The sequence below is a fragment of the Vidua macroura genome, chromosome 1 (genome assembly GCF_024509145.1).
Source record: "Vidua macroura isolate BioBank_ID:100142 chromosome 1, ASM2450914v1, whole genome shotgun sequence".
Lineage (NCBI taxonomy): Eukaryota > Metazoa > Chordata > Aves > Passeriformes > Viduidae > Vidua > Vidua macroura.
This window is the reverse complement of record NC_071571.1, coordinates 134,570,123-134,583,648: the sequence shown is the minus strand read 5'-3', so window position 1 is coordinate 134,583,648 and position 13,526 is coordinate 134,570,123. Positions and strand designations below refer to the sequence as shown.

The 13,526-nt window shown below is 37.1% G+C and overlaps 1 protein-coding gene across 38 annotated transcripts in view; it reads right to left on the bottom strand.

The window, feature by feature from the left end:
• Positions 1-13,526, bottom strand: part of RIMS2 (regulating synaptic membrane exocytosis 2) — a 447,198-nt gene that overhangs the window by 72,156 nt on the left and 361,516 nt on the right. For 17 of the 38 annotated variants that reach the window (XM_053972036.1, XM_053972077.1, XM_053972011.1 and 14 more), the window contains one exon: positions 319-491. The exons of the other annotated variants lie outside the window; for them this stretch is intronic. In XM_053972036.1, coding sequence (XP_053828011.1) covers positions 319-491 — 173 coding nt within the window. The remainder of the gene's footprint in view (positions 1-318; positions 492-13,526) is intronic. 38 annotated transcript variants of the gene reach the window in all.

The following is a 13,526-nucleotide window of genomic DNA, read 5'->3' as shown; positions in this document are numbered from 1 at the left end:
AAGTTAAAACTGTCTTTTCAGCCAAATTAAGTATATTTTACAAAATGGTTTTCAGAAAGCATGTCTAATGCTTGCTGACAGCACATGTTTGTTATTTCAGTGTATGTTAGATAATCCAAGACAACAAAACTTGGCTAAAAACAAATTCCATGAAGACTTCAAGAAGCATTAGGTATAAAAAACATTTAAGCCAGTATTTCGCAAAATCCCTGCAAATGTCATTCTAGGCGAAATGCGAATGTCAAATACAAACATTGATAAGTGTTCCATTACTAAAATTACACAGCTATGGCTGACACTATAGCTCATCATGCTCACCTTATTTTCTTGTTTCCCCTTGGGCGCTCTGACTGGACAGACATGTAGCTCGTGCTGCTGAAACGGGAAGCGCTGCTGGTCCGGGACACGGCCGAGACATCGCTGACATCGCTGTCCGAAGACTTGTTGGAAACATTGTCTGAGCCTCGATGAGGATCCCGCCCTGACCGATACTGCAAGAGCAAAGGGACAAAGATATGGTGTTGTTGTGACATGCTACCACAGATCAGCTATGGACCTGGTCCCTCCTGCTGTCTAAACTGCCCTTGTCACCACACTGCCTGAACTTTTAAATGAAGTTTTTCCCTGATACAGAATAGAAGTTATGTCTTGGTATCTATTAATTTTACTCTGTTTTGCTATCCCGGTCCTCAGTTTCAACTTGTACAAAATTTCCAGCATGTTCAAAAGTTTCACAAAGCTTAGAAAAGACATCTAAACCCTCATAGAATATTCTTACCACAACTGTTTCGCCATTGCAGAAAGGAAAGCAGAGAGACTAGTGACTTGGCTATGATTTCTGAGCTCATGAAAGATTAAACAGGAGACAGAATGTGCTGCGTGCTATCTATAAAGTACAAGTCTCTTTTGGGGCTAGCCTGTTTACAAGAACTTCTAACTGAAAAATGTTAATTTTTTTCCTCCAAGTAAATAGATAGATAAGATTATCAAATCAAAAGACAAAGTGATGTTGCAGCTGTGCAAACAAACCCGCATCTTGCTGAACTGCTGGGCTGGGGAGTCTGAAAGGATGGGACTAGACTAGAGGTGATTTGCAGGGAAAATGTATGTGTGCCTCAGAAACTAAAAGATTACGAAGGTATTTGAGCTGGTTAACAGTAATATCAAACGTGGAACTGGCAGGTGACTGGTGATCAGCAGTAAGCCCATACAATAGAGACAGTATCATGCAGCAGTATTCAGGTTAGATCTGAACAAAATACAATGGATATTTGGTTTTGTTAGCCCTAAATTAATGTTAAATCTGTGCCGCTCTGCATGGCACTATATGCAAATATAGTAAATAGCAGAAAGATATTTTTTCTTCCCTTCATATACAGGCATTTCTGTGTATACAGAAATCTAATGGGCTGCTACTGGTAACCTTTTCAGGAAAATAGTACTTCAAGATCAATTGTCAGTGATCACCAGGTGATTCTTTGGAAAAAAAGAACAGCACAGAGCAGTACAGACAAAGAGCAGCACAGACAAGACTGAAAGAAAACAATGGGAAAAAATAATCTGCCTAACCAGTGGCTTGTTGAACTCTGGAGGATAGTGACATAGTACTCAACCAAATGTAGAAAATAAATCATAATGTGAAATGGCAGACCTGTGTAGTACTGCAGAAGAGAAGGGTGTCCAGGTTTAGCTGTTAAATGTGTCCCTTTTTTATAGTTTTAGAAGAACTGTCTTTTGTGAGCTTTTGTTTCTGTTCTCTTGCAAGGAATGTTATACTGGGAAATATTCTGAAAGACTGTGTAGTATCTAAATAGGATTTCAGATATATCTGAATAGCATTTCAAAATAGCATTTAGTGCCTTTCCTCAGAAATTATGTTTATGTGTAGAAATAGTAAGTAATTTTGCTCATTTTAAGACAGGGAAATGAACAAGACAAAAATGCTCATGCAAGTTAGACTGTACATCTGTTGCAGAGAGTGACCAATCATAGCCATAAGTCCACACTTATAAAAATGGTTGCACATTCTATGCTAATCTTTATCATTCTTCCTGATCTGTACTAATTTACCATACTTGTGTTCATCAACAACCACTCAAGTTCCTCCCAGCCTTTAAGTGTAAAAGTGAACTTAGCCATCCATAAACTTGAAGTACCTCTGTGATTATAACATTCAAAAGTTTTAATATTTACTGACTGGTCCTATTGATGACATTAATGTTTTTTCTTGATGAAGAAGACAGTGCATATTATTACTTATACGTTCAATTGGGAATGTAAAAGCAATGATTAAACAGCTGTCCTGATCATCAGAGATAATGGAACATTATACCAGAATAAAAGGAGTATCCTTTTAAAAGAACAACTACTTAGCCCTTTAAAGAGATAAAAAAATTATTATGCCTAGAGAAATGTGCATGCATTGAGTCCTATCCCCCTACCTAACCTTCCCTAGGATGATTCTTCATTTAAGACAAAGTTATGAATGTGGCTTCTGCTGATTTAGCCTAAAGCTATTGAGACTGGAAAGTAAAGACTGGGCTACCATTGCACACTATGGAAAAGGCAATGCAGAGCTGCCCTCAGGCCTGCAGCACCATCTGAGCCCTGGGCAGATGGCATGGCTGTGCCAAACCCTCTGCTGCCATGGCCACACTGCCACTGGCTCCCACCAAGCTAAGAGACACCAAGACATGAATGCCTGTGTGAGCAGGGATCCTGCTGCCCGTGGCACTGGGCACACCGCTGCCGTGGCAGAGCTGGCGTGGCTCTGCTTTGGGGAACACAGCATACGTGTGTCATTGATGGAATTGTTAGTCCTATTGCAGTTGGGGGATAGATAATTAGATGTGGTGACTCATCAAATAACAGGACTCAACCTGCAGATCCTACACTGAGCTTGCCCAACAGTTCATGGGAATGAGCCCCTCTAAATTAAACACGAAGTGGCAAACTGAATCATATTGCACAAAGTTATTCTAGAGTCATTCTGCAGTACACAAAGTGTCAAAAACATGCGGTTTTGATTTTCTGTTTCATTTCCACACCTAGAGAATGTCAGTTTTTAAACTGCTACATAGCAATGTGGTGTATATAACAAATTAGACATTTCCATAAATAAAAAAACCCTTATTGTGTTGGTTTGGGGTTTTTTTTAGCCAATGCAATAGTTATAATCTAGTGATACAGAGTGAAGGCTGAGAATTGTTTTGGCAAAAAAAGCAACTTAAAAGTAAATAATTTTAGAAATATAATGTGGAAAAGGTCATCAAATCATTACCTTGTCTCTTTTTTCTCAGTTATACATAAAGGTATTTCCTATCAAATGCTTTTTGTTGAGACAGATGTCACTGAAATATTATTTGACTGTTACAGCTTCAGGATGTTTTAAGATTAAAACTGGGAAAGTTAATTGATAATTTCATTAAATCAGAATGTCTTAATATAAAATATTTTTAAAGATTTTTGTTTATACCTTGTCTGAGTTACAGTCTCTTGTACCTTGTCTGAGTTACTGTTACCTGCTCTAATATGTACAAAAAAGCTGCCTACCAAGGAAATGTAAATTAAATGTAAATGAAATTAAATTGTCTTTCTTCCTGGACAAAGTTCAGATACCTCATATTCACTCATTAACTGCTCTTAATTACCCTTTATTCTCTGCTGAGGTGTACTTTTAACCTTTTATCTGACTTAATTTTTTTAGGAAACTGATTACAGTAGGGTATTGCACGTTGGCGTTTCCGTTACTCCAGCACAGAAAACCAAAGGAACCGTATTTCTGGCCTGAGAGAAGCCGTGCTGCCACTTTAGTTTCGAATTTGCTTCTTAAATTGCGGTTCTATACAAGGCAGCTTTGGAAGTGCTCCTTTGCTGACTGCCTCAAGAGTAAAATTGCACTTCCACTGTGCAAATATTGATTTTTTCAAAAGTGTTTGGTCCTCATGTCATATACTCCAACTCTAAAATGCAACCATTTTTTCAGTTTTGTGCTACTGCTTTTTCAGCTTTTGTGTGGTTAAAGTTGCCCCAAAGCATCACATCTTCATATATTTCACATCCAAAGTTCTTTCTTCCTCCAAATTTCAGTTTCTTTTTTTCCTAAATGTCACCCACTGTATAACAAGATCAACTATTGGACTGAAAAAGTAATTTTTAACCAAGTGCTATCCCCCCCATTATATCTGAAAAACAGATACCATTTCCCATCCCTCTCCAGCGCTGTCCCTGCATCCTGTGCTGTAGGATTTGCACCATCTGACTGCACATCAACAGGGAACTGCAGTCCCCATGGCTGGATCAGCATGGCCACTGCTTTCAATCATCTGCTCCAGCAACTACCCTGTGTGCTCCAATACCCCTCAGCAGAAAACACGAGTGCAAGGACAGAAATGAGCATCACACCTCCCCTGGGCTGAACAATTAGGTCAGGGTGTGGTGAAATGTACCTCCACACTATAAAGATTAGCTAAAAGGTTTCTTTCAGATTCTTTTTTTTTTTTTTCTTTTTAAATACCAGCCACGACAGCAGGAAAATTAACTCCTGACTTTCCCCAGGCTGGAAATACAGTTCTCTTTTGTTGGAATTTCATTTCCACCCCAATAAGGACACATATAATACAGGCAACATTCTGGACTTTGCAACCCATTAAGCAGTCAACCCAACCTCTTCAAGCTGCTTCAAAAATGGGAAGTCTGCTGAAAGCAGAGGGATTGATTAAAAGTTCCTTTTGAAATTTTCATAGTAAGATAGTTTTGTCTTAATTTGCAGTGTTGAAGAATGAGAATATACAGATTCTATCAACAAGTATTCCAAAGTTTCTAAAATAATTTTTATCTGTGTTCGCAGAATAATCAGCTGGAGAGCCTAACAAAAGGACCTAACACCTAACAAAAGTTAAGTGTTAGTACCTATGCCTTTTAACTTCAAGAGATTACTGTCCTTTAGGGACAAATTCATTATTATTAAAGCTGAAAAACAAATACCTACTCTGCTTCCTAATATAACAACCTCTGCAAACATTTTGACCTCTTTGTGAACTACCAGTAAATGGCTGACAGGACACATAGAGCTGCAACTCATCTGACACTGATACACTGATGCTCTTATTTCTGCAAAGAAACTGGTTTGGAACTTGTAGTTCAAAGAGAGTTTTAAAGTGTTTCATGTTGCTTTACTCTATTGTTACCAGTCTTCCATCTTGGACTATACAGTCATGCAGTTGTCCAGGCAATTTGCATTGTCAGTGATTTCTGAACATCTTTCTATTTTATTATCTTTTCTTTTTTTTATAGTCTACTCATCAGGTTTCATTTGCTAGCATTTACATAGGGATATACAAATCTGGTCAATGTTTATAGTGATCAAAATATTGGGAAGATGTTTCAGACAATTGTCTATTGTGCTACTACCAGCAGATTAAAGAACCATGCTGGACTACTTCAATAATTCTTTGGCTCACTAACAAAAGCTCTCAAGCAGCCACAGCACAGCAATTTGAAACATTCTATACCTCTTGGTGTGAATTTACAACCTCTAAAGGCATTGCAAAATTTAGTTATTACCACATATGACTTGAATGAATGTTACTGGATTGTTTGGTTCTTTCTAAAACTTTTGTTAATGGCTGCCTAATGAAGTCTACCATTAAAAATAAAGCCAAATACTTAGTAACAATTACAACAATAACATTAGACTTATATAAAGCAGAAAATTCAGACGTTTTTACAAAATACCACACTCAGATAAGTACATATGTTTATCTTTAGCTTGCATACACAAAAACTCAAGATGAAGGCTATGATTAATCTGCCCTTTTATGTAATTTATACATAGCCAGCTCAATAATCTGTGTTTACATTTGCCACTCCTGTCAAGATCGATCAAGACAATTGAGGTACAGCCAGCCAGATCTGCCTTTGCCAGTTCTGCTTTAGCTATCACATGGCACACAGCAGTCCCTCAGGGGATTAATTCTTGCACTACTCTTGTATTAGATGTTAGGTATATAATGAGATTCACAGTTGCCTTGGGCTTCTCAATATGGAGCTGCAGCCAGTCTACCTTAGACTCATTCTTGGCTGCTGATCCTGTCTTCTGCTTTGTAGTCCTGGATCCTATCCTATCTTCCTCTTTTTTATTTTTAATTCTTGGATCCTACTTTTTTCACCCTATAATTTTCTCCTGATGAGTCACATTGGCATTGTACCAATTGTTCTCCCTTCCCCCACTTCTTGCTTTGTATTCAGCACCCTTTGATCTCCTGAGCCTGGCCCTGTGTACCTCTACTGGCATTCTTGCCTTGCATTAACATAAAGGAGAGAGCTATGGTGGTGCTACTTCTGATCAATATAGTGCCTGGACCAGTTAATCCAGATGGATGTACAGTGGTTTTCTATACATTCATCCATCACTCCCATTCCTTATGCAATAATTTTTTTCCTCAGTATTCAAAACATTCCAATCAACTTTTACCTTGAATAAAAAAAGAACTGACTGTAATCTGATTTGCAAAATCCACCCTCTAAACCATCCAAATTTCCAATAAATTTAGACCCCAATTAAAACATCAATAAACAGGAACATTCATATTTCTATTGAATATGTGAAAAAAAACTTTCGTCAAAAGTTTTCATATCCTTCCCTTTGTAGTGTGGTGTCACCTATTTATCAATTTCACTAACCAGTACTCACATATTCAATCTTACAAAGGAGTTCCTAAAAGCTGATTTCACTATGGAACTAAGCAATGCTGCAAACAGCATCTTACTACTAAATTAAGGAAAGAAAATAACAATGAAAAAGATCAAGTCAGCAGTGGGCCTTTGCAGGAAAGAAGGACAGCCTCAGTTGTACTGACTTGAGTACAAGTAGAACAAGAGAGATTCCCCTTTATTCAGCAGTCACTAGCCTGTATCTAGAATATTGTAAGCAGTTTTGAGACCCAAAGTGAAACACTGACACCGATAAACTAGATTAAGTTTATTGGAAAGCCACCAAGCTGGCTAGGTGGAGTTGGTTTCGTTCTGACTGAAGCAGTGATGGCTATGGGAGTACCTAACAGTTTATCAGATCATACAGGGGAGAACATCAAAAAGACAGAGCCAAGCATTTCACAGCAGCTCTGACTGGTGTAAGAAGGCACAATTTTACCATAGGCACAGTGAAGTAATGGATCACGTTACCCAGGGAAGTTGTGCAGTTTTGATCCTTGAATACTTTCAAGACCTGACCAGCAAAAGCCCTGAGGAACCTGTACTGATGTCACACTGACCTTGCCTTGGACTCCTGCTAAGGGTTGGGCTAGACAGTTTTTGAGGTCCTTTCCAACCCAAATTACTCAGGGTGATCCAGGAGCTGAAGTTGAAACTTCAAGGGCAGAAGCAATACAGAAGTCCCCAGTGTATCAGCACCTAGGGACAACTAGAAATCTAGAGGGAAGTTGTCCAGAGGCAAGCCAAATCAAAAGACAAAAAATCCTCAGCTTCACATATGTTCACATGGTGTAATTATTTTTAAGAACTTTCAAAGTGCACAATGCTATATAAATACAGGAGAGCACTAGAAAATATTCTGGCATTACTTCAAGAGAACTTACAGACCCTGTAAATATTTGGTAAAGTAGGAAGCAGTAAGGCAGCTCTTATGTATTTGTGTCTTTAAGTGAGCTTGAAAATTAGCTTGTCAACAAGTTTGTCTTCCTACAAAAAAATATGTTCCTGCAGTAATCTTCAAACACCAAGTGACTTTTTCTCTGATGGGTTTTTTCCATACAATATGACTTTTGGAATATCAAGGCAATTTCTAATTTCAACTGCACTAATACCTGTTCTGAAATCAAGCTCTTATTGATGCAGAATTAATTCACAAAGATACTTCCATGTAGTCTAGGGAACTAAATGTTATTATTTAATCTTACTTTAAGTCAGAACCAAATTTTAAAACTTCTGAAAGGAGAGAGAACTGCAGACTTTCTGCTGGAATATATAAAGTTACTACATTGTTCCATACCCTTCAAAATCACAAAGACACTGTTTAAAATCCCATCTCTTCTTTGAAAAACACAGTGGGTGAAAAACTGTTGTTTAAGATAAAAAAAAAACCAAATAAATAAAGAGAGGAATAATTATAAACATCACAACAAAAAATTCTTAAAAGGCAATCTAAGATGTGTTACATATTGGAGTGAAAATATAGGGTTTATGATGAACAAGCAGGTGCCTCCTAATGTCTCATTAAAAGCTACCTTAAAATACTTACACATAGAGAGAGCTTCTACATCAAATCTACATCAAATACATCAAATAAATATAACTGAAACATGGGACATGACACCACAGCAATACCACGGACCCCTTTGGTGGTATGCCTCATCTACCAGATAACCAGACATCATCTTTAAAAGTGAAGGTAACTGCTTTCTATTATTTATCAGAGTAATTGAGATGTTTAGGAGGAATTTTGACAGCTGGAATAATAAAGTTGATTCTGACAGATTAATTGAGGCAAAAGAGAGACCCAGGTACAGCACATGTCCAGGGTGAAACAGCTATCATTGACTATATAAGCTGCAAGGAATAGAAAATCTTATGTGCCCTGTGGATGAACTTCATCTTGTTACAAGAGCTGATGCCTTGTATCAAGTTATAAGTGAACCTTAGAATGCATTTCTCTAACCAGAATATTCCCAAGAGTTTCTGAAAAAAAACCAAGATCTTGAAGAAATATGAGTCTACCTAATATGAAAGTGAACAAATAAGAGCTTCAAAAGAAGTACCTTGCAATCATAATTAAGGGTAGAAGGATATTCAACAATCACTCCCCCTCTTCCAATGTGAAAGGCATTCAGGAAAGTATACAAATTGGAAAATAAAACAAGCTCTTCCAATTATTTATTTGAAACATTTACTATCCAATTTCCCTTTCATAATGCTGATCTCCACCAGAATTTTAACTGCTATTTAAAACAGGGTAAAGTCAGTCACCAAGTTTCACTTAAAAGAAATGGGTACACAGTCTGGCTACGTGATGGCGGGTAATAAACTCTAAGGTACATCTTCTTACACTTCCCAGAATCTTTTTGACCGCCATATATTAACCATTCTGTCTTACACAGAAGGAAGAAAATTTATTTAAAATAGACACCAGTAATCCTTTAGCAATCCACAGCACCATGTCAAGACTCCTGAAGATGCATCATCACAGACACAGTTCACTGTAAAAAGTCTGGGCTGTTCAAGTCAGGGCAATTGCAAAACACAGGTATCCAGGGACTTCCCCATTTACTGTGCAATTACATTTAACAGTATTTCCAGTACTTTAACTCCTGGTGAACTTCAGAGTGTTTGTAGGACAACCTGGTGAGCCTACACTTGCTTAATGGGTCCAGTTTGAGGGATAACTCTGCTTTTTCTGCTCCTTATTGGTCTTCTAACACTAGTACACCCTACTCACATCGGATAAAATGAATCGAAGCATGCTTCCTATATTTGTTTCCATTCCTCAAGTGGTTCACATGCCATTTCTCCACCACAGCACTCAAAATCTTTTGCACTTCATATAGTCCTGGAATCCAGTCAACAGCTTATTTTTTAAAGAGAGTAACAAGGCAGAATTTCTGCTTTAAAAAAACCTCTTTTGTCTATGGTTGTTCTACCTAATTTGGGCTTCTTTGAGATGTTACTTGCAAATGCAAGCTAGGATATCAAATCATATGCATTTTTTTATACATTAACCTGGTTTTTAAACTTTATTTCCATAATTTGATTTCAGTCCTTTGGTCTCACGAAAACAAGTACAAATAAAATAAAAAGATGGCAAGGCAATCATCTTTTCTTATCACAGAATTTCTATTTCATTACACTTTATTTCAACCCAAAAGCCTGTTAACTAGTTCAGCAGATCTGATGGCTTAAGAACAGAAATACGAACTTTCCCCTTAATCCTGCCTTCATTATGTAACATTAATATGCCTTTCACCAAATTTGTCCTGGGACACAGCACCTTCAAAAGAATTCATGCTGAAGAGAACAGCTGGATTGACACATGGCCATCTGGTGAGCGCTTATTCCTGTAAGCAGAAGTGCCTAGGGCCACAATTGTTCAAGAACAGGATATAAATATATCTTTATACATCTATGATTTCACTTTCCAAGTCCTTAAATCCGCAGATACCAGAGGATAGCCTGCAAAATCAAGCATGATTTGAGGGGACATCACATAATCTTTTTTTCTTAATGTTTTGTTTTCATTGATTATTAGGATACATCTTGGAAAATCCCTGCACAATAAGAAAATGTAAGTTCAGCTGATAGCTTTCCTGAAAATTTTCTGCTGATTCATGTCAAGCTAAAGGAGGAACAAATCAGCAAAATAGACAACATCTTTTCCTTATCAGTCCATAAACAAGGTAAACTGCTTAGAAAACATTTTCCCTAAAACATATTTCCTCAGCAGCTTTATTCTTGTTTTATTGTAACTAGTGAAAAAAAGGCAGAAGGGAGATCCTGAGCAAGCAAACTGCTCCTACAGATCAGAAAAACTGAACTCTCTTTTTCTCTCAGTCATTGTCCTTGAGGGAGTAATTAGAAAACATTTACTACTTATGTCTCCCATATGTAATTTTAAAAATTATTATTTACATTTGCTTGCTTGTAAGGTTAATCTGAGTTCACTTTTACTGAAAACATGCAACATCTATTATTATTTACAATTTCATCTTCACCACAGAAACCACTTAAACACTTAAATACGTAACATTTGCAGAAAAGAAACAATTAAAAATATCAATTGCTTGATATTGACAAGACAAGTACTTAGATTGGAACTATTCTGAGATTAAAACTTCTGTAAACATTTTTGAAGATCTTTAATGTCTATGCATTCTTAGAATAACTTCAGACTTGAAGTTATTTTCATTTTACAAATGTTTCCTCAGCATAGCATTAGTATAATATTTCCCAAATTTATGTGACTAGAAACTAGCTTAGATGAGGGAAACCTTTTAAAATACCTCCTAAATATCACCCAATCTGCTTCTTTATAATTCTTGAAACTGAGAGTCAGCCTATTAGCCAGAAGTGAATTATTGTCCCTCACTTACAGAACACTATGTCACAGTGCTTTGAATTTTTTTAATAGAAAATCAGATATTAATTAAAGTTCAGATATTATTAATTAGCTAGTAGTTTTGGATTAAACTGCAGAACTATGCAAATCATCAGATTTGTTTTTTACATGATGGCATATGTCACTCAAGAGAGAGCAGAAACATAATTATGCATCCTGATTCTCTGAAATTAATGTATCCAAGATGCTCTATATGATGCGACAAATATAACATCCTTCAAGGATTTTACAGTTTGAAGAAAAAAGATAAATCAGAATAATTTTACTGTGATAGAACAAGCAGAATCTCAGACAAAATTGTGTTATTTCCTGCTATTATTCACTGACTCCAGAGTGTCAGTGAAATGTCTGGTAAAACAATGATTTCCATCTGCAGAAGAAGGATAATACTCTTCCTGGTAAATTATTAAAGAAAATATTCTGTTTCCTAGCACTAAACAATACTAGTTCTTGTAAGCAAAGCCTTTAGTTTCCCAGAAAGAACAATAAAAAATACCACAGGTTAGAAAGGACACAGAGGTAATTTCATGTCTTAGTAACACTCTCACTATGAGCGTTGTGGAAGGCATTGAGGCTTTACAAAACCTTCCCTGTGCTGAGACTCCAAGGTCCTGACCCTACTTTGATTAGCTCCATTGTGCAGAACCTTTTTCAGAATAATGGCTGTGTGCTACATCTCTCTAAATCCTTCATATGAAGTACTTGCAGTACAGATGCTTGAAGCCACAGTTATATTCAGTTATATACACAGTTAACTAAGAGTTTAAGTAGTTAAAGTCCTTTCCCATGTAACAGCTGGCAAAAATTCCTCAAAACCACAAACTTACTGTTTAAAAAATATGATAAGCTGGTTACATTTTCATTGATAATTTTGGGGTTGCTATCAAAGAAAATCAACCTATTTAATAAAGAGGAGCACTCCCAGATGTCAATAAAACATCCACACCACTGTAACATTATTATAGCCAGAGTTACAAAGGATAAAAGTAAACTCTGGCCAAATCCTTCCCCTGAGGTGTGCTCAGCTAAACCATGGGGGCAGCTCTCCAGGGGCTGTCCCAGGAGCACCTCCTGGAGCTGGGCAGGACAGGAGGGGTGTGAGGTGAGGGGGCAACCAGCATTCCTGCCTGCAAATCTGACAGTGCTCTGTCCCTTCTGAGCCACCCTCTGTGAAGCAGATAAAGGTCCTGCTGCTTCAACTTGGAGAAGAGAAGTGTTGCAAGAACGAAAAGCAACAGAGAAGGCTTCAGGAAGACCTTAGAGAAGCCTTCAGTAAAAAATGCCAGAAAAGGATTTTTTCTACAAAAGCCTGTAGTGATAGAAAGAGGGGTAACGGCTTTAAGCTGAAAGAATAGATAAGATATTAGGAAGAAATTCTTTACTGTGAGGGTGGTGAGGCACTGGAATAGGTTGCCCAGAGAAATTGTGGATGCCCCATATGTGGAAGTGATAAAGACATGGTTGGGTGGAACTTTCAGCAGCCTGGTCTAGTGGAAGGTGTCCCTGCCCAAAGAAGGGTAGCAGATGATCTTTAAGGTCCTTTTCAAGTCAGGCCATTCTATGATTCTATGGTTCATTTTGAATTCTACACATTTAAGCAGGCTCCATGCAAGACCTGCACTGAGATTTCAGGTCTGACCTTTCTAAGTGTGTGCCACACTTCCCTCAAATTTTCAAGGTCAGCAGTCTAGCAGATTGATCTAGCAAACCTGCGTCCATCATGGAGCCACTGCTCTAGACTTGTATTTCAAATGTGAATAATGACTTTTTTGTACATATTTGCATGGTGCAGAATTATGTATCACAAACTGGTGTAATACATCTTATCATAGATTATTATTCTAATTTCTTAGAGTTTCCTGATTGTTGCAGCAATTCAATTAACTTCATATGTTCTCTATTTTTGAATGTCACACCTTGGTATCCAGATATTTAGTACATATTTCCCAGTTAATTTTTTTCTTTTTTTTCTGTAGATTTTCTCACCAATATCAGCATAGCATCAGTTTTAGAACAACCTAAATAATTAATTCAAGCACAGTCACACTATTTTGCACACTAATTGCCACTTAGTTCAATAGCATCTTGGAAGTTTACAGCTTAAATTCAGAAAAAAACTGTACACAAAAATAATTGAGTTTAATATGAAAAGAGAGCACCTCTGAACCAAAAGACTAACAATTCACATGTCTATACAAAGCTATTCAGAAATGAAAATATATTCTATTATGAAAAGTATACAAGGTTTTAAGATAGATTGCAGTAATTGCTCTGGATGGAAGTTGATCAAAACATCACGCAGATGAGTTTAAAATGTGATTAGTAATGGAATGGTTACAATGCTCAATTGAACCTGGCTTTTACAGAAAGCTTTTGATATAAATTTTGCAGTATATTA